This window comes from Pseudocercospora fijiensis (assembly GCF_000340215.1).
Source record: "Pseudocercospora fijiensis CIRAD86 unplaced genomic scaffold MYCFIscaffold_10, whole genome shotgun sequence".
In the NCBI taxonomy this organism is placed as follows: Eukaryota; Fungi; Ascomycota; class Dothideomycetes; order Mycosphaerellales; family Mycosphaerellaceae; genus Pseudocercospora; species Pseudocercospora fijiensis.
In genome coordinates, this window is record NW_006921541.1 from 1,654,580 (window position 1) to 1,673,758 (window position 19,179).

The 19,179-nt window shown below is 41.6% G+C and overlaps 2 protein-coding genes across 2 annotated transcripts; one reads left to right on the forward strand and one right to left on the reverse strand.

Annotated features, from left to right (window-relative positions):
- Nucleotides 1-5,586: 5,586 nt before the first annotated feature.
- On the forward strand, nt 5,587-8,670 carry MYCFIDRAFT_179288 (uncharacterized protein; the record flags this gene model as incomplete). The annotated part of the gene is made up of 21 exons (XM_007933383.1): nt 5,587-5,591; nt 5,630-5,645; nt 5,678-5,769; nt 5,795-6,012; nt 6,063-6,101; nt 6,145-6,156; nt 6,180-6,744; nt 6,790-6,954; nt 6,986-7,005; nt 7,057-7,140; nt 7,169-7,256; nt 7,283-7,421; nt 7,460-7,595; nt 7,656-7,854; nt 7,892-7,980; nt 8,041-8,049; nt 8,073-8,387; nt 8,426-8,437; nt 8,478-8,511; nt 8,535-8,613; nt 8,659-8,670. 21 exons carry the CDS (start codon nt 5,587-5,589, stop codon nt 8,668-8,670), a joined length of 2,328 nt encoding a protein of 775 aa, XP_007931574.1.
- Nucleotides 8,671-8,722: 52 nt separating this feature from the next.
- On the reverse strand, nt 8,723-9,713 carry MYCFIDRAFT_200224 (uncharacterized protein; the record flags this gene model as incomplete). Its single annotated transcript, XM_007933384.1, has 2 exons — nt 8,723-9,293; nt 9,355-9,713. The coding sequence occupies 2 exons, from the start codon at nt 9,711-9,713 to the stop codon at nt 8,723-8,725; spliced, it is 930 nt and encodes a 309-aa protein (XP_007931575.1).
- Nucleotides 9,714-19,179: the final 9,466 nt, after the last annotated feature.

Below are 19,179 nucleotides of genomic sequence, written 5' to 3' on the forward strand. Positions count from 1 at the left end.
AAGCAAATCCCTACTTATTTGTTAGCAATATTGCTCTTTAGTATCGATTTAGCGAACCAGTTGCTCCTGCCGTTGCCTTGTTATTCTCTCAATCGCGAGATTATCGCTAGAAATTTAGGAAATAGGAGGAGGGGTAGGGTTAGTAGTATATAACCATTACTTAGTAATGGGTTAATAACATCGCCGAGACATTACGAGAATCGCGCACAGACGCTCTGGTCACCTATTTTCGCTGCTTTCTAGATATATACTAATAGCTCGAAATGTACTCGCTCCTATAGTGCGAGTGCTAAGAATACCGTTAGAATTGTGAAGCTATACTTTAACTTCTCGACATAATCGTCGTTCTTCTATTACTATTACTACTACTATTACTATCGCTACCCTCGTCTCCTATCGCCGGCGACGCATACCTATCTCCTTTATTGCCCTTATTACCTCGCTCTAGTCGCGGCGGTCGCTATCCTAGCGGTAGAACCGTCTCAACTAAGGCTCTAATCTCGTTACTAATTTGAGCATTAGTCGCCCTCGAATGGAGGTATTCTTCTAACAATAGTGGATCTATACGACCTATAGATACCTAATTACTATAATAGCAGGTGTAGCAGTTAGTAAGAAGAACGTACGCTCGATAGATAGATCTAATAGCCTATAAGTCCGCCTTCTGCTTAACTAAGTTAATCCGCTACAGATTAGATATCTATCCGAATATATGCTCTATAGCAACCCTCAACGCCGACATCTCTTAGTCTATCTGCCTCTATAGCGGCGTACGAGGCTAACTATTCTGACCTTTGAAAGCAGATATAATACTATCCGCTACTGCGTACGCCGAGTCTCCGTAAATAAACACCTTATCGTCCAATCCGTACCTATCGAATAACGCATACTAAATCCACTAAATATTAGATTCATACACTATCCGAGAATCCCCGAAAGAGCTAGGTTTAGGACTATACAGCGACGACAACAGACCGTTAGGAGTAACAATAGCCTAGAATTTGATGCCGTATACTCTCTTGTGTCCGCTATAGTACAGCTTTTGGTCGTACTTAGGCCTGCAGCAAGGACGAAGGGTACTATTAATGAATCTATATACTTTAGCAAGACTAATGTCCGGTTCTAGTGCCTCTGCATACCTCCGCAAATACTAAGGGGTTAACCGACGAGTGTTAAACAATAATCTGTCGCTAAAGAAGTCGTCCAAGTGCTTGAGAACAGTATTAAATACAATACTAATCCAGGTCGGCCCTCTACTAAACTCGTACGCTAGCGACTGCTAAGTAGCACTGCTTGCGAGTCGCTGTAGAAGCACTAGCAACGCCTCTTCCTTAGTAGGTTCTATGCGGTATAGATACTCAATCTAGTCTAATTTGAGCAACCTTACGAGCCTATATAGATCCTGCTTTTAGAAGCGAAATCTACGCTTATACTAATCGTTAGTTAGGTCCTGCAACCTCGTCCTTTTGAGCCGGTTATAATCGTTAGGATACAGGCTCCTTATTTGATCGCCTTCGTACGCCTCGTCGGCCTCGTCGTCTACGATAATATCGACTACCGACTCGAGATAGGCGCTAGCCGCTTGTCCGACAACCACCTAATAGTCTAGCAATAACTGTCTTACTTAAGCGTCTATTAAGCCTGCGGTTATAGCGACAACACTACTAGCTGAGGTCTATATTAAAGAGCCAGGTTACATCACTGTGGATACGATAACTAAGCAGCTAAGAGGTGGCAAAAGGAGGTTGCTAAACTACTCGGAAGAGCCGTCTCAAATAGGCCTAGTTACCAACCCTAGTGAACACTACTAAATTCTAACACTCGAGATTGCTAAAGGTCTCTAATACGGCTTCGATACGGTATTACCAGTGCCGTGGATTGCTCCCTTTCTTACGTTGTTATAATAGCGAAGGTAGCGTCGGGGGGTCTAATAGTAATGTATATAAGGAGGATAGAGTAGGTCTAGTCGGAAATTAGAGGTTCCGCCGGGGAGCCGATTTCTTAGCATTCTATACACAATTCTGCTCTTCTAGCAAACAATCTATTTTGTACCTCGTCGTCGCTGTCGCTATCGCTCTACCTTACTATCGCCGTCGCTGCTCTTACTATCGCAATAGACACCTATATTAAAGGCCTCGCAGATGCCGTACCTAGCTATATTAAAGGCCTCGAAGAAGCTATAGCCTTCGACTTCGCTACTACCGCCGCCGAGCTCGAGAAGGTAGTATTTAATACGTAGTTTAACGCAAATAGAGATATTAAGAAGTATAGTATTAATAAGCTAATAATAGCGGAAGATATAGCGGATATCTTTAATAGAATGCGGCCTATCGACTAAGACGATTTGCTACTCGATTTAGCTAGTCTCGACGGTAGTAAAGAACTTAGTAGTAAAGACCTCGCTAGTAAAGAACTCGGTAGTAAAGAACTCAGTAGTAAAGAAGATACAGAAGGCGACATTATAAGTAAGGAAGAGCTAACTAATAAGACGAAGAAGGCTTCTCGTAGCTATAACGAGTTTAAAAGCCGCTAGCGTAGTTATTACTTTAACGCGTCGCAAAGGTTAGTAGCACCTATTCTAGCTAATATCGCTTCGTAGCAACAATTGCTATTTAAATTGCGACTAGAGCCCTTCTAGGTTAGTAAGGACAATAGAAGCACTTACTAGCTGTTAATTAATAATATATAGTATACTAATAGCGCTTACCTTATGTCCGCCTTTAAGTATATATATATCTTTAGCTTTAAGTATCGCCTTAGTCGCAAATAGCGCGCCTTATAGGCCGACAAGTCGAAGAAGTCGAATAATAAGAGGCTTCGTAATACTAATAAGGACCGTAACCTCTATAAGGCGCGCCTAAAGGTTAAGGTGTTATATAAGCCCTATAACGAGACTAATACTACTAGAAACCTCGTTAAGAATAGTAAGAAGGAGTTTAAGCGTATTAAACCGGTTAAATACTAGTTTTCGCACTAAAGTAGGGATTAGGCGCCTTATAACTATTCTCTCGAGGTTTCTAACCGTAACAAGTTAAACTCCTTCTAGCGGAAGGTAGTTAGTAAGGAGAGGCAAAAGGGCTATAGGGCGGCGGAGGTAAAGGACAATATAATAGGCAAAAACGCCCCTAGGCAATATAAGGTCCTTAAGGCTTCCGGAGGCCTTAGTTTTAAGCGAATGTGCGTTCTTAATAGCGCTCGAGGCTTCCGCAAAGCATACCCTAATATCCGGTATACTAGCGGTCGATTAAGTACCTCGGTATAGTTATTAGAGTTAAGAGATTAGTTATTAGAGTATAAGTTGTTATTTCCTCGAAGTATTAAGAATTGGATATGTAACCGCTAAGCATCTAAAAGCGGTTTAGCGTATATCTTAGCGCACTCTCTAAGTAGCTAATCGGCGCGGGACTACCCTTTCTCCGATATTATCCTACCTATTTTCTGTATTTAGAATCTTCCTCGAATACTAACTTACAACAACAATAGCACAATACCTATACGAATACGTCGAAACTAAGCATTATTAAAGTAGTGCCGATACTGTTAGATACGTATTTGCTAAACCTAAAAGACTAGAGCTTCTATAAAAATATAGGCGGCTTTGTTTAATAGATTCGACTTATAAGACGAATTTCTTAGGTTAGAAGCTATTTACTATTATAGTACGCGATACTACCGGTTCTTAGCGCTGCCCCTTCTATTTTCTTACGGAATACAAAGACGGCGACATTATATTATTATATATACTTGTCGCTAAGAGATAGTGTCGAGAAAATAGTATACGGTAGACTTCTAGGTACTAGATTATAGACGATAGCGGAGCTAAACAGCGGGCGGTTAAAATCGCGTTTCTAGGCCTTATTATAGGTAAGATAGAAGTGACCTATTATCTCTACTATAAGCACGTCGATACTACACTCTACGAGCGCTTTAAGGCCGACAAATATAAGAAGACACTAGATTATATGCTAGTCGCATTAAAATTTAGAAGAACGGAGCCTAGTTATAACGACTCGATAAATAAAGCTATTAACGCCCTTCCGCGCGACCTCTACGGCTAACCTAAGCGAGAACAACTTAAATACATTAAGAACGAGTTTGTTAAGACTAAGCGAATATAGGCTAATTTTGTACGAGAACACTTACCTCTATATATACAGATTAAGACTACTAATCCATTAGAAGGCCTATATTCTTGTCTAAAGAAGGGGGACCTTAAACGCGCTATAGCGGCGTTCTTACTAAAGGGCATTGCTGTCTACGTCGACAATATAGCGAATAGGTTCGACTATAGGGCTAATATTGCTTTTTATAGCTTCCGCTTAAAGATATACCTAATTGTCTACTCTTAGAAGTAGTTAAAGCCGCTTCCTTACCCTATTTAGGCACTTATTGCCGCCGAGATTGCGCTCGGTAAGCTAGAATTTAATGCTAGCGATATTAGAGACCTCGACAACTATAACTTCTACGAGTACGCCTTCTACCGGAAGTATTAGATTATATACCGCTATATCTATATATAAAACAAGCTCTATAACAACCTCTCCGCTAAAGACTATACTACGTAGATATAGGGTTAGTAAGAGAGCGGCTTCGAGTTATACTTTACTCGAGAGCGTGTTCTTATTAACCTAGAGCCGGAGATAACAATAAGACTAGAGCGACGTACTATCGAGATAAAGGAGCAGGTATTTAATATCCGAGAGCGCTTCTATAACCTCTGTAACGAGTTAGCTAATAGTATAGACAACGATATAGCCGACAAAGCACTTACTAAGTAGTTGTCTCGAATATAGGCGGCTATAGACCCTATTGTTGCCCTCTTAGTCGCTAAGCTAGTTATAGAGGTTTAGTTACTCGGCCTTTAGGTACCGCTAGCACTATTACGTCTATAGCTATATTAGATAGCAACTGCACCGACAAGCTCTTATAATCGGTCGCTATAAGATACGTCGTCTATATCCTAGTATTTACTTACTTAAGCAACGCGTAGTAATAGTAGTAAGAGGTCGAGAAACGCGTAGAATAGGGCGGCGGCGGCGGCGGTCGTAGTAGTGCGGCAGTAACAATAACAATACCTTAAATTAAGCGATATTGCTATACTATATATAGGCTTTAGCTTTATTGTTATAGCGTAGCGATAGCGAGGTTAGAGGGTAGTAAGGGCGAGAGGAAACGCGTAGTTTATTTACTAAGATTCAAAACAGTAGAAGGTGCTAACAATAGAATCCGTATCTCGTAATCTCCGGTTCCGGTAGACCCACTCTGTCCTCCTTATATGCATCACCGGTCTGATGCACATTGCACATGGAAAATGGCACTGTCCGTGCTGTCCTGCTGCAGAAGACCAACTCATGAGACCAATATCCTATACCGCACCGCTATGCCTTCACGAACCACTCAGAAATCCCCATCTGAGCCTCGCTTAAGTTACCTGCAGGCCTGCAGACGCTTGAACGGAGAACACCCGACATCTCCGTACACATCCATGATCGACGCCACCTTGTCACACCTTCGCTGCCATCGGGGCCCAATGCTGCAGGCATTCTGACACCGTCCCACTACATTTCCGTAAATTCGTATCGTCGTATGCTGTGACCGGCGACCGGCCAACATCGTTTGTGGCACGAAGGCCTGCCTCGATTGGCGTGCTCGGAGACGATTGCTCACCGATCGGAAGAAGTATCAATACAGGTGTAGTATACATGTAGTCTCCATCGGAGTCTTCGCCAAGGACATGCAGCTCTCGCAGCGGCGGCCTTGGCGTGGGCCGTGCAAGTTGGCAATCCTTCTCCAGACCATCGCAAATTGCGCTGAAACTGATGAAAAATGCGAAGCCAGCAAAAATTGCGCCGATGCCGCCCCCGAAGGAGAGGTACTGGCAGGAATACCGCTCTGTGCAATGCAGATTCTCTTCCAGGGCGAGCCCTATTCGTGAGCAAGGTCACCTCAACAAGGCTGTAGAAGATGTTAGCAGATGTTCAAAGTGTGGGGGTGGATGGGGAGACGTGCTAAGTTATGGAAAGGGAAGAGGAAGCTCAACCTTTGCGACTTCGAAAGATGAGCTGCTGAGATTACGCTAAGCACTAGCGCGGCGCTAGGGAGTCAGTGCTGGAGAATACCCGCGTAATTGGTGTCATGATGTAGACCTTAGCATGGGTCAGAGGCCGAGTACAAACAAGACTGTTCCGCGACGCATCACGACGCGTCCTCCCGAGCTTCGTCAAGACTGAAAGACGTATCACCATACAGCATCCAAACCGCAGACGCCGCCCGCACGGTCCTCATGGCGTCGAGCAACGCAGAAGTAACGATCCCAGAAACCATAGGTGGTTTCAGAATCCGACATCAGAACGACAAATGCCACACGTGCGGCAACAAGAGCGCAAGTGACGCGCTACTCATGTGCAGTAAATGTCACTGGGCTCTATACTGCGACGCCTCCTGCCAAAAGGCACACTGGGAGATCCACAAGCGGGAATGCAAGGTCCTGACATCCAACCCTAAGGCATGTTCCGGACCACCTTATACATCTCGTCAAATGGTTAATAGCGATGTACAGAAACTCAGGATCGGCTTTGGGCATGGATTTGATCATGTGCGAGAGGTCATGGAGTGCATTCGACGAGCAGGGCTCAACCATACGGTCAAGACCCTGTGTCTCACGCAACTTTACAACGCAGCGGAGGGCACGACCGTCTACATATTCGAGGAGCCAATGGATAGCAAGGACTTCCAGAACAGGGTGTGGTCCTGCAGACGAGAGGACTAGAATCTGCCCGTTGACTGCAGCTCCTGGCAGCACAGAGAGCACCAATCGATGCTTCAAGTCGCTATCGATGACACTGATCTCGGTCACCCTTCATACTCGCGCATGTGGATAGCACGCATTCTTGGCATACTCTTTGGAGCTCATGCATCGCCGCTATGCGACATCAAGAGCCGTAGGACCAACCCGTGGCGATACGCAATTCCATTCTTGTTCCAGCCAACTCCGCCACGGGGCATGTTGTCGAAATAAGCGCTTTTTCGGATGTCTAATAATATGCCACGCAACAGCTTTTCCTGGGCCCAAGAGTGTTTTCGTGACACGAGCAATAGGGCTCAAGTTTCGCCAAGACTCAGCTCCTCCACCGCCTGCACGTTCGGAATGAATCGCATTGGCGCCAAGAGCGACAGTGGTCTCGAGGCGATATTGCGCCGACGCACTACGACTTTGAGGGTGCTATCAGAGGTTCTCCGAACGACCTGCAGTGGCAGTGGAATGAAAGGCACCATGGAAAAGGCCGGTTTCAAGAACATTCAAGTCCAGCGATACGATATTCCAGTCAGCGGCCATATGGCTGCAAATTCCGAAACAAAAGCTCAGGGATATGCATGAGCAGTCTACGATATCATCCTTCGACGTGCTGCGACCTCTTTCGGTCTTGACCATGCCGATCTGACTGCTATCTTGGAAGAGAAAGACGGCACCCTGCCCGCAACATCTAGTATCCATTCCAGATTCTACATCGGCCCAGGTACAATCAGCTCATTAATCAACAACCTCGCACCTAAATTAATCCCAGATCCCTCAAAGCGAACAAAATCTTTACACCGTTAAAATCCGACCAATTATGGAAAGTCTTCCGAGTTAAAATCCACTACGACAAATGAAGGTACTGCCACCCGGAGTCACAACAGAGGAATCAGCCGAATGGAAAAACGATTTCGTGGCGGGATGTTCTCAGCTTACATCTCCGTTGACTGCTACAGCAATCATCATCATCCCGCACTAAGCATTCAACGGCCCAGCTCCTCCATCCGAAAGCGTCCCATCTTCAACGAATCAGCTCTACTCAAGGAATACAAAGTGGAGTTGAGTTGAGGGACACTTACCATCTGCGGTCTCGAGTGATCTGGCGCGCGGCTTTGGAGTTGGTTTTCTATGGTCGCTTTCTGCCGGCTCGGCCAAAACCTTGAGTGCAAGAAGACTGATCAGAAGTGCGAGGATTTGCATTTTGAAGGGGGAAAGAAAAAACAATTGAATTGAGATGGTTGTAGAGGGTTCAAGTGTCAAGATTGACTAGAACGAGCTCCTGATGCTGTTCTCCAACATGTGCTCCCGCACAGCATCTTATACAAATTCCTTCCTTCGTTACGCGCGCCATTGAAGCCGCGTGATATCGATTTCCAAGAATTCGATCGAGGCTCCGCGAAAATAGAAAGAAGGTCGTATACTTGGCCAAGATCCGGACGAGGTAATCATAGCAAGAATTGTTCGAGCTCTCGACAGATGCGAGTCTGCTTCTTCGATAGAGTGCATCATGTCATGGAACAACAGCTGTATGGTGACTGGTTTTGGTTTGATCCATGCCAACTTGGCATGCGCGTCATCCGGCTCGAACCCAGTCTATAAAAGAGTTTGGTGCATGCATCCTGGCTTCAGGGTCGTGTTCATGTGATTAGGGCCCGGATTTGGAAATGGTGTTCCAATTCAGGTCGAGCAGCTGTGCGCGAATGCCAGGTCTCGTTGTGATACTTGATTTCTCTATGAGATTCGCTGTGGTGTCGTTCACCAGCCTCCCCGACCGGAAATGGGGATCGTCGCCAGTGTCGAGAGCATCTCTTACCCCTGTAAAGACGTCTCCTAGAGAAGAAGTGCTATGCTTGGCATGCGAGACCGCCGCGTAGGGGTCCTGTAACCACCGTGTAGCATAATGCATGTCTATGGACAGTATGTACTTCATCTGCCCTTGAAAACGGGCTTCCTCTTTTCACCGAAAGCCTTCAGCGCCTCCGTCCTGTCCTGAGTGTGCAAAATAGTCTCATACGCAGCATTCTCGCTCTCTTCACCCTTCTCCCAACCATTAACAGCTTGCATTGCAGCACGAATAGCGATAGGACCGCCTTCGCAGATAGTCTTCGCCAACTCAACCGCCTGCTCAAAAACCTTGCCTCTTGCCACACCGGCACCATTCAGCTCATCTTCCGAAATCTGCACCAGTCGATCACACAAGCCAATAAAATACGCTTCTTCTCCTGACACCCGTCTCCCAGTAAGAATCATATCTCTTGCACGACTCTGTCCAATGATGGCAGGAAGTCTATATGTTCCACCTCCACCTGGAATGATGGCGAGTCTCGTCTCCGGCAAGCCCAGCGAAGCTGTCGAAGCAAGGACGCGGAAATGCGTGCATAGAGCTAGCTCGAGGCCGCCTCCGAAGGCCGTGCTACCGATGGCAGAGATGGTCGGGATGGGCAGGGACGCGAGGCGGGTAAAGGTAGTTCGTAAATTTCTGAGGAACTCGCGTGTGCTGGATAGCACAAGATCTCAGCCATGAGCGCAAAAAGTCAAAGTGTCTTGCCTGGGCTCACTCTTCTTCAGTGAACGTCAGACGCTCCTTCAAGTCGGCTCCAGCGCAGAAGGCATCATCGCTCTCGGACGCTAGGATCAGCGCTCGAGTGCTGCCCTTCCCGCCTTCGGCGTGGACTTGGTCTACGATGCCGCGAAGCTCGGAGAGGAGCTGTCGGCTGATGGCATTGCGGGCCTTGGGTCGGTTCAATGACACCACGGTGATTTCACCTGCGTGTGGGGCTTTGATGGTGGATAATTTGATGGGCGAGGACAGGCTGCCTCCGGATGAGCTGCTGTAGAATGCGACAGGAGCTTTGTGCCATTGCCGTTGCCGCAAGAGTCGCGAGCAGCCTAGAGGAGGCCGCACCGTGAGAGACATGGTGAACACATGTCGTCACTAGGAGGGAATAGGCAGTTTGGCTAGGAGGTAGCAGCAAGGAATCCAAAGGAAGCTAACCCCCTTGCGGGGAAACGCACTAGGAGGTCATTTGAAGTATACTAGGACAGTACAGAGACTATAGAGACCTATTTACTACTATGTATAGTATTTAATCTAGTAGTTTCTTTAACTACTATATAAGCTTATTACTAGAGCCTTTTTAAGACTCTTTTTTAGACTCCTTTTTATTATTCTAGCTAGTATTAGTAGTATATATAAATTATCTAGTAGATACGTCTATTCCTAGCGCTATAGTCTTTTTTTAAACTAAAATAGTATAAAATAAATATACTATCTTTAATAGCTCTTAGAAGCCTAATCTAGCTATTAAAACCTAATATAAGTAAAGTCTTCTATCTAGCCTTAGCGATAGTTATATAAAGATCTTGTAGGATAAAGATATAGTTTAGTAGATAGTAGTATGTTTTGTTTTATAATCTTATAGAATAAAGATATAGGCTAGTAGATAGCAGTATATTTTATTTTATAGTTAGTCGCTTATTATACGTATAGCTATTACGGATCTAATTGGTTAGAGTCCTTATATAATCTTAGAGCGACGCTAAGACTAGTAGGCTAAGCTATCGCTCTATCTTACTAGGAGCGATAGGAGCGGTCGAGAGCGATAGCGTCGCTTACGTCGCTTACGACTATAGACAAGATATCTCCTTTGTATTTAGGAACGCCGGAATACCCTTATAGCTCGAGGCGTTTAACTTATGTTACCTACTTACTAATTAGAATTACCTTTATAGTAATTATTCTATCTCTGCCTTCTACTTATATTAGCCTCTCTAAAGAAGCCTCGGCTTGTACGTAATAAGAAGTTACCTAACGATCTGTCGCGAGTAACCGTAACACTTTAAACGCCCTTAGGATAAGTACCTTATTACAAGTCGGAAGGGGAACTCCCGCCCCTAGCGAGATAGGCAGTACTCGACGTACTACCTCTAGTATTAGTAATATACTAGGAACCTATACCGGAAACGATTCTCTTAAGATCGGAAAGCTAGACTTTTATTATAGCGACCGAGACAAGTTCGATACCTAGGTTAGCTAGATAGATATATATTTCATATTTAACTAGGTTTAAGATAACTTAAAGCTAGTCTTCGTAACGACGTTTACACGAGGCAGGGCTTAGCATTAGGTTAAACCATTTCTTAGGACCTATCTAGATAGCAACGGGACCGACAATTCGGATAGAATCTTCGCAAGCTACGAAAATCTTAAGCGTGCGATAAAGAAGGTCTTTAAATCTTCTAACGAGGTTGCTACTATAGTTAGGGTTATCTAACACTTAACTTAGAAGGGGTTATATGCCGATTACGCCGCTAAATTTTAGGAATACGCCTAACTTACGGATTAGGACGACGAAGCTCTTATAATAATATATCGGCGAGGTCTTAAGGATAACGTTAAAGACGAGCTTATACGCGATAGTAGAAAAATAGATAATATAGGAACATTAGTTAAGGTTACGATCGATCTCGACGATAGGCTCTACGAACGAGCTTTAGAACGACGTTACGATTCTAAGACTTCTAGAAAAGCTAGTTATACTCCTAGATACGATAATAGACGAAACTATAGTACCTACGATAAACTAAAGAGGAACAACTACTACGGTGCGCAACTAATAGAGCTAGACGCTACTTAGAAGGGTCGAGCAATTAAAGGAAGAAAAGGTAAGAGTTCGCCTAAGAAAGTAGGAAGATTAACTTACTATACGTATAGCAAGGAAGGCTATATAGCACGGAACTGCCGCGGTAAGAATATAGTACGACGCGAACAGTTTAATATAATATAACAAAAGGACTCGGGTAGAGAAGGCTACCGAATAATAGTAGAGCTATACTCTATTAATAACGCGCCGAGGAACTACGTAGAGGTCGTAAAGAAAGAGCTACGACAAATCTATATAATAGTACGACGATAAGAACCTATATATAGAACCCTTTACTAGAGATTCTGTTATAACGACTAATACTAAATTTATTATTCTACTAAAATAGAAGTAGGATTCTTCCCTTAGATTAGGCGACTCGTACGAGAAGATGCGAAATCTTAGTTAGAAGAAGAAACGATTAATAAATCTTACTTAGACGCCGACGATAAAGAAAACCGAGATCCGGAAGCTTTATTCCCTCCCGGGGAGGAGTTAGGAGCTATCCTAGAAGTACCGGAGTCCTCTTAGTAAGAGGAGGAACAGTAAGAAGATTTAGAAGGAAGTCTAGACACCGAGGAAGAGACTACGAATAAAGAAAGTAAAGACGAATTCGGGATTAATAACGATACGATCCTTACGTTTATAATAGATATACCTATAGCAGCGCGAACAATCGCCTTATATTTAGTACGCAAATACGAGGAAATGTTTCTAAAGGTTAACGGACAACGGAAGGTAGATCCTATCTAATTTAATTATTTCTAGATAAGCCTACAAGCAAAATTCTAGAATTACCCCCGGATACCTATAGACTATACGTACTATAACTTTATTACGGAGCGAGTACCGATAGGAAGTATAATTACGCCTTACGGATACGTCCTACCCGACGAAAGGACGATTATTACTTAAGAGATACGTTAGACGGTCTAGCGATTAAATTAGCAATACCGAAAGGCTATAGTAGCGTAGGGACGGGATGTATATAACGATACCCTCGAGGAAAAATTATATACCGAAGAAGCACGAACGGTAGGACTACGGATCCGTAACTAGTTAGAACAACGTTAGGCTACTAATTAGTCGGGAAACGGACTAACTCTCTAGATTAGAGCGTTCTAAGAGAGTTCCTTAATACCGAAAGCGCTTAAGTATTAATAGTAGTCTTCTGTATAAAAGTTATCGTTAACGGGCACCCGACGAGTATATTAATAGATTCCGGAGCGAGCGGGAATTTTGCCTCCGAATTATTCGTTAAAAGCCGAGGGATCGTAACCCGAAGCAGAAAAGAAGGAGCGTATAAACTTATAGCAGTAGATAGGTTACTGCTACCTAGTATAGAACGAGAAACGATACCGTTACTACTAGCTATCTAATAGTACTACGAAGAGATTGTCTTAGATATTACTAACATAGCTAGTTATAATATTGTATTAGGTATACCTTAGTTAAGAAAGTATAACTTAGTCGTAGACTAGAAAAGAGGAGTACTTACATTTAAGGAATGCGACTATATAATCGGCATTCAACCTATATAGATAGATAGATATTTCATTTGCCTGTTGTAGTGCCTTTCGGCCTATGCAGGTCTGTTTCTATGTATTGTTTTAGGTAGGAAACTAACTTAGTTAGTAAAAACCTCCCTCCTATCCTATTTATAAGTGTTGATCTTCCTTGTTTCCTTGTTCTCCTTCCTCTAGGATATACTAGTGTTATAGTTGTTACCCTCTAACTACCTTGCCTACTGCCCTACCCTTCTTTCCCCCTCTTCTTCCCTCCTTCTTATCTACTCCTTAGTTTCCCTTGCTAGTACGAATTGTTGTATAAATCCTTGTTTAATGATCTACTTCACTATCCTCTTTAGGTCTTCTTTACTCTAGATTAGTTTATCGTATTCCCTTTCTATTGCTTTTAGTCTCTAATTACTTCTGCCTTCTAACTATTAAGGGCAGACTAGTAGTATATACTTAGGGTTCTAAGATTGGTAGCTATATTAGTAAGCTTTCCTAGGACGTTTCTTCTAAATAGGTAAGATCTGAATCTAATGTATTTAGATCTGATTTAGATAGCTAGGCTTGCCTCGGCCCTATTTAGGTCCTTATAGAGCTAGTAGTTATATTGACCAAATTTGATTAGTGCCTTTAGGGTTCCTAGTCTAACTTGTGTTTTGTTCTATTCCTACTCCTATAGGTATCTAGCAATTGATTCTGCTAAGCTTTGTTTCTCTCCCTTTAGTTTATCTTCCTTTAGCCTTGTATTTAGTCCCTAAAGCTCTTTCTCTAGCATTTCTCTTGTTAAGACTCTATATTGCTCTAGGTCTTTAACTTTCTAGGGAGTTATTTATAGTCTGTCTCGCCTCCTAGTCCTAATGTACTAGGCTTTTATCTTGTCTAGTGCCTTTTAGATAGTCTATTAGGCTAGGTATTCTATTGTCTTTGCTATATATTAGTGTCTTAGTCCCTTGAAGTATTGTTTAACTAGTAGGACCCCTAATTCCATTTCCACTACCCTTGTTAGTATAGTTTTGTATGCTCCTAGGATTTTCTTTAGGCTTTAGGTTTAGGACCTACTAACTAGTTGTTCAATCCTCTTTAGTATTTTCTCCTAGGCTGTCTATATCTGTACTCTATATAGCATTGCTAGCTTAACAATTGCTTTGTATATAACTTTAGCTTTCTCGAATATAGCCCCCTATATAGAGGCTATAAGCCTATTAATGGATTGTATATTAGTATCTACCCTCTACTTTGCCTTCTTTACTTGTAGTCCCTAATTCAGTTTTAGATCTAGCTAGATCCCTAGTACCCTAAGCTCTGCTAATAGTTAGGTTTCAAAGCCTTAGATAGTGATTGATTGCTTTATATTATAGGTTGATTTAGCCTTACTAAAGTAGATAAGCTAGTACTTTTCTAGAGCGAATTTTACTCTATACCTCCTTGCCTATTTTTTACACTCCTAGTGCTTCTCTTCTAGGATCTTATAGTTAGTTTCTATTGTCTTAGACTAGGCTAGGATATTCGTATCATCTACAAACCCTAATGCTAATATGTTTTTTAATTCTAGGAGTAGGAGTAGGTCTACTATAAAGATAAGGAAGAGGATTAGGGAGAGTATTAATCCTTAGGGGATTCCCTTTTTAGTTAGTATTAGGTCTGATTTGAATTTGCCTAGAATAAGCTATATTAATCTTTCCTATAGGAAGGACTAGATAAATTGGACTATCTAGTTTAGTATAGCTTTCTGTTTAAGTATATATAGGAGCCTTTTATAGGAGACATTGTTAAAGGCTCCTAAGATATTAAGGGAGAGGAGGGTTGCTACCTAGTTTTAACTATAGTGCTAGATATGCTTGATCTGTTCTGTAATTAGTTTTATAGCTATTAGTATTGACCTCTTCTTTCTTCCTCCTATCTAGCCTTTAGGAAGGATATTCCTTTCCTCGGCAAAGGTTATTAGCCTTTTAGCGACAATTTTTTCTAGCACCTTGCCTATTATATTAAGTAGGGCTATTAGTCTATAAGCCTTAAGCTGTATATAGTCTTCCTTCTAGGGCTTCCTTAGCACTACTATTAGGGACTTCCTAAATAGTCTTAGGTAGTGTCCTAGTACTAGGCTTTGTGAAAAGATATTAGCTAGTACTAGGGCTAGCCCCTTCCTATATACTTTTAGAAGTTTGTTATAGATCTTGTCTTCTCCTAGTGCCTTATTACCTAGAATTTTCTTTAGGATCCTTTTAATAGTTTCGGGTTTGACCTAGGTGTCTCTTAGTATACCTAGTAGTAGAGTCTCTTGTTCTATCTCCCTTATATCTAATAGGTCTGCTTATACTTTTCTATAGAAGAAGTATTGGCCTAGGGCTCTTACTTTCCCTTCTATTATAGTCTACATTTATCCTTGTTAGTCTATAATGTCCGGGAATTGTAGTAGCATGTCCTTATCCTGTTTAGGTCTCCTTACCTATTTAGCTATCCTCTATATCTCCTCTAGTTTTTTTGTAATTATTCCTATTATAGATCTCTATTCTTGTATCTTATCTTTCTTAATCTAGATCTTCTTTTCCTAGTAGGCTTTATTATAGATGTCCTATACTTCCTAGGTATAGGTTTGTATCTACTGCCTCCTAGCCTTCCTTACTACTTTAACCTTCCTTATATACTTACTAGTCTAGTATAGTTGCTAGTATAGTAAATGTTTCTTTACTAGGGTATGCTTTCTAGCTACCTGTTTTAGGATTCCTGTTAGTTCTTCTACTGCTTTGTTAATGTCCTCTAGCCTTAGCAGGTGCTTTATTAAGAGTTCCTCTAGTTTTAGGTCCCTTTCTAGTTCCTCCCTAATCCTACCCTATTAGGTACCCTTCTAGTTAAGCTTCTCCTCTAGTTCCCTTTCCTAATTGGCTTAGACATTCAGCTTAATCTGTACCGGGAAGTAGTCTAATAATTCTTCTAGTTCCTAGTTGATCCTATATCTTATAATCCTGTTCCTAATCTAATATAATATAAAGCATAGGTCTAGTGTGCTGCTGCTTCCTCTTGCCTCCTAAGTAATTAGTCCCTTTAGGGTAACAATTTCTATTCCTTCCCTCTCTAATATATTAATTAGTCTTCCTACTAGGAAGTAGTAAGCTAGGGTAAAGTCTAAGCCCTAGAGGGGGTAGTAGAGGTTGAAATCCCTAAGTAGGATTTAGTAGGTGTTCCCCTAGATAACTCTAGGTAGTCTTTCTAGGGTTTTTAGTTAGGTACTACTTCTTAAGTCTAGTAGTAGGTTATATATATAGTAGACTTAGAGTATACCTTAGGATGTCTCTACTTAAACTAATGTTAGGTCCCTATTCTCCTATAGTAGAGCCTGCTAGGTTTCTATATCTATCTCCTTACTAATGTAGATGTATGTCCTTAGGGCTCCCTAGTTGTAGATAATTAGGTAGTATCTTAGGTCTTTAACTGTTGCTAGTCTCTTTATATATAGGTTGAGCTAGGGCTCTTAGATTGCAATAATATAGTGTTCTTTTAGGTTTAGTACTTAAAGGAAGCTCCTCTGTACCTTATCTTTGCTCTTGTTAATATTGTACTATATAATATTTAGTAATGTTGCAATATTTATTAGGTTTTATCTATATCATTTCCCTATAAGTTTTCCTTTAGTCTTCCCTCACTTTAGACTAACATTTAACTAAGCTTTGTCTGCCCTGCTTCCTTTCCTATAATGTTAAGGTATCTTAGTCTCCCTGGTTGCTAGTAACTCTCTTGTGCTAGTAAGGCCCTAAATGTAAACCTATTATCTTGTCTAGACCTCTTTTGTAGCACTTAGCTAGGTTGCTTCTATACCTAGCTGCCCTAGCTTATTGTATATCTTTTTAGTATATTGATTCTAGCTTCCTTTGCCTTCCTCGCTGCCTATATTCTTACTAGGTATTCCTTCGCCTAAGAGGGGTGTCTTTTAGTATAGTATATATATCTTGCTTCTCCCTTATATACTTTGCATTCTTTGACCTAGTAATCCCCTATATAATAGGAGTAGGTGTTGGTTGTCTTTATATACTTAGCTGCTAAGTGTCTATAGTGTTGACATTTGAAGTACTATATTATCCTGTAGTTGCTTCTATATATCTCTGTTTCTAATCTCTTATAGTCCTAGAACAACCCCTAGTCTAGCACTATATTAGCTTGCTCTACACTCCCTACCTAGATAATTAGGGAAGACTGCTTCTTAGTCTCCTCGATTTTCCTTTTAATCTATACTACTTTTATAATCTTTAGGCCTAGGTATATAGCTTGGTTTTGTCTCTATAGGCTCTTAATATCCTGTTCTTCCTTAAAGCTTCTTATTATACTATAGGCTATAATTATGAATTGCTATTAGGAGACCTTTACTGTTTTCCCTATCTTAGTTATCTATTCTTTTTATATTTCTAGCTTCTTTTTATTCTACTCTTATACTATAAACAGCTTAATTACCCCTTTTCCTTCGTTCCTAGCCCTAATTACCTCTTTAACTGTAATTCTTTCTACAATCTCTTTCCCTATAAGTCCTTAGATTTCCTTTTGCTCCTATAGGTCCGTAATGTAGACTCTAACTACTGTCCTCGGGGGTTTTAGCGCCTCCTAACTAGCTACTACTGCCTAGGTACGGTAGTTTAGGCTTATTTCCTATTGTTTCTTCGTAATCTTTGCTGCGACTGTATTAGCTACCTTTATAATTACGTGGCTTGCCTAGTTGTAGATTGCTTTCAGTCCTCTAAGGAGTTCTAAGATTATTATCCTATATGCCCTCTTAGGGGTTCTTCTATCTTCCGCCTTTAGTACCTCCTCTGCCCTAGTATATAGTGCTTTCTATTCGTCCTCCCTTCCTTCTTAACTGTCTTCCCTTCGTCTCTAATTATTCGCTGCTATCCCGCCTTTCTTCTAGTTATAGGCGTTTAAGGTTTGATATAGTTACATAATTAGGTAGTTAAGTGTTCAATTTAGCGCGGCTAAGCAGCTTATTAGACTTGCTAAGTTAGCGGCAATAGAGGTCGGGATTGTATTTAACCTATATAGCGGTAGCGTTCGTAGGCAGATAAGATTAACAAACGTAGAGCGACTCGTAAGACGTTTACGTCGATAGGAATTACGGAGAACCGTATTTAACCCGGATCGATACTACCGTTAGGTTAGGAGGGTTATAATAATAATTACGGGAAGGATAGAAGTTATACGCTATCGAAGAATGAAACTAGAATCTCGGACCTAGACATTCCTAAAGAGTATAGTAAGTAGAAGCGACTCTTTAAAGAGGAGAGAGGCAAGGCAGCCTTACCTAAATACTAACTATAGGATTATAAGATACACTTATAGCCTAGGAAAGAGCCTCTATAGGGACCCTTATACGCAATGTCTAAGAAAGAGCTTAAAACCCTAGATAAGTAGCTAAAAGAGAAATTAGAAAAAGGCTAGATACGGAAGTCGATATCCTCGGCAGCCTTACTAGTAATATTCGTTCTAAAAGCCGGATTAGACGAAGGACGGCTAGTAGTCGATTTTAGACGACTTAACGATATTACAATTAAGAATCGGTACCTACTACCGAACATCGAAGAAATGCAAGACCGATTAACTAGATTAGACTAGTATACGAAGATTGACCTACGCGATACGTTTTACGCAATACGTATAGCAGCTAGATACGAATAGATAATAGCATTCCGAATAAGATATAGGCTTTACGAATTCTTAGTTATGCCTATAGGACTTACAAATGCCCTGGCGTTATATTAAGACCTTATAAACGAAGTCCTCCGAGACCTTCTAGATGTATACGTTATCGTATATATAGACGATATCTTAGTCTATACTAAGGGAGCTCTCGCGGACTATATACGAATAGTATAGGACGTCTTTGAACGATTTACTTAAGTAGGATTTAAGACTACACCTAAGAAATGCGAATTCTATAAGAAGGAAGTTAAGTTCCTAGGATTTATTATTAGCACTATAGGAATTAGGATCGATCTAGAAAAAACTAAGTTAATATAGGAATAGCTAACGCCTATATACGTTAAAGACGTACAATTATTCCTAGGATTAGCTAACTATAACAGAAAATTCATCGAGGGCTACTCTAAGATAGCGGTACCCCTTACGGAGCTTATAACGAAAGATAAGAAATAGAACTAGAGCACGAAGGAAGACAAAGCGTTTAGGTAGCTAAAGAAGCAATGCGTTTTCTACGCTTAACGCGTACGATTATTCGATAGGAATA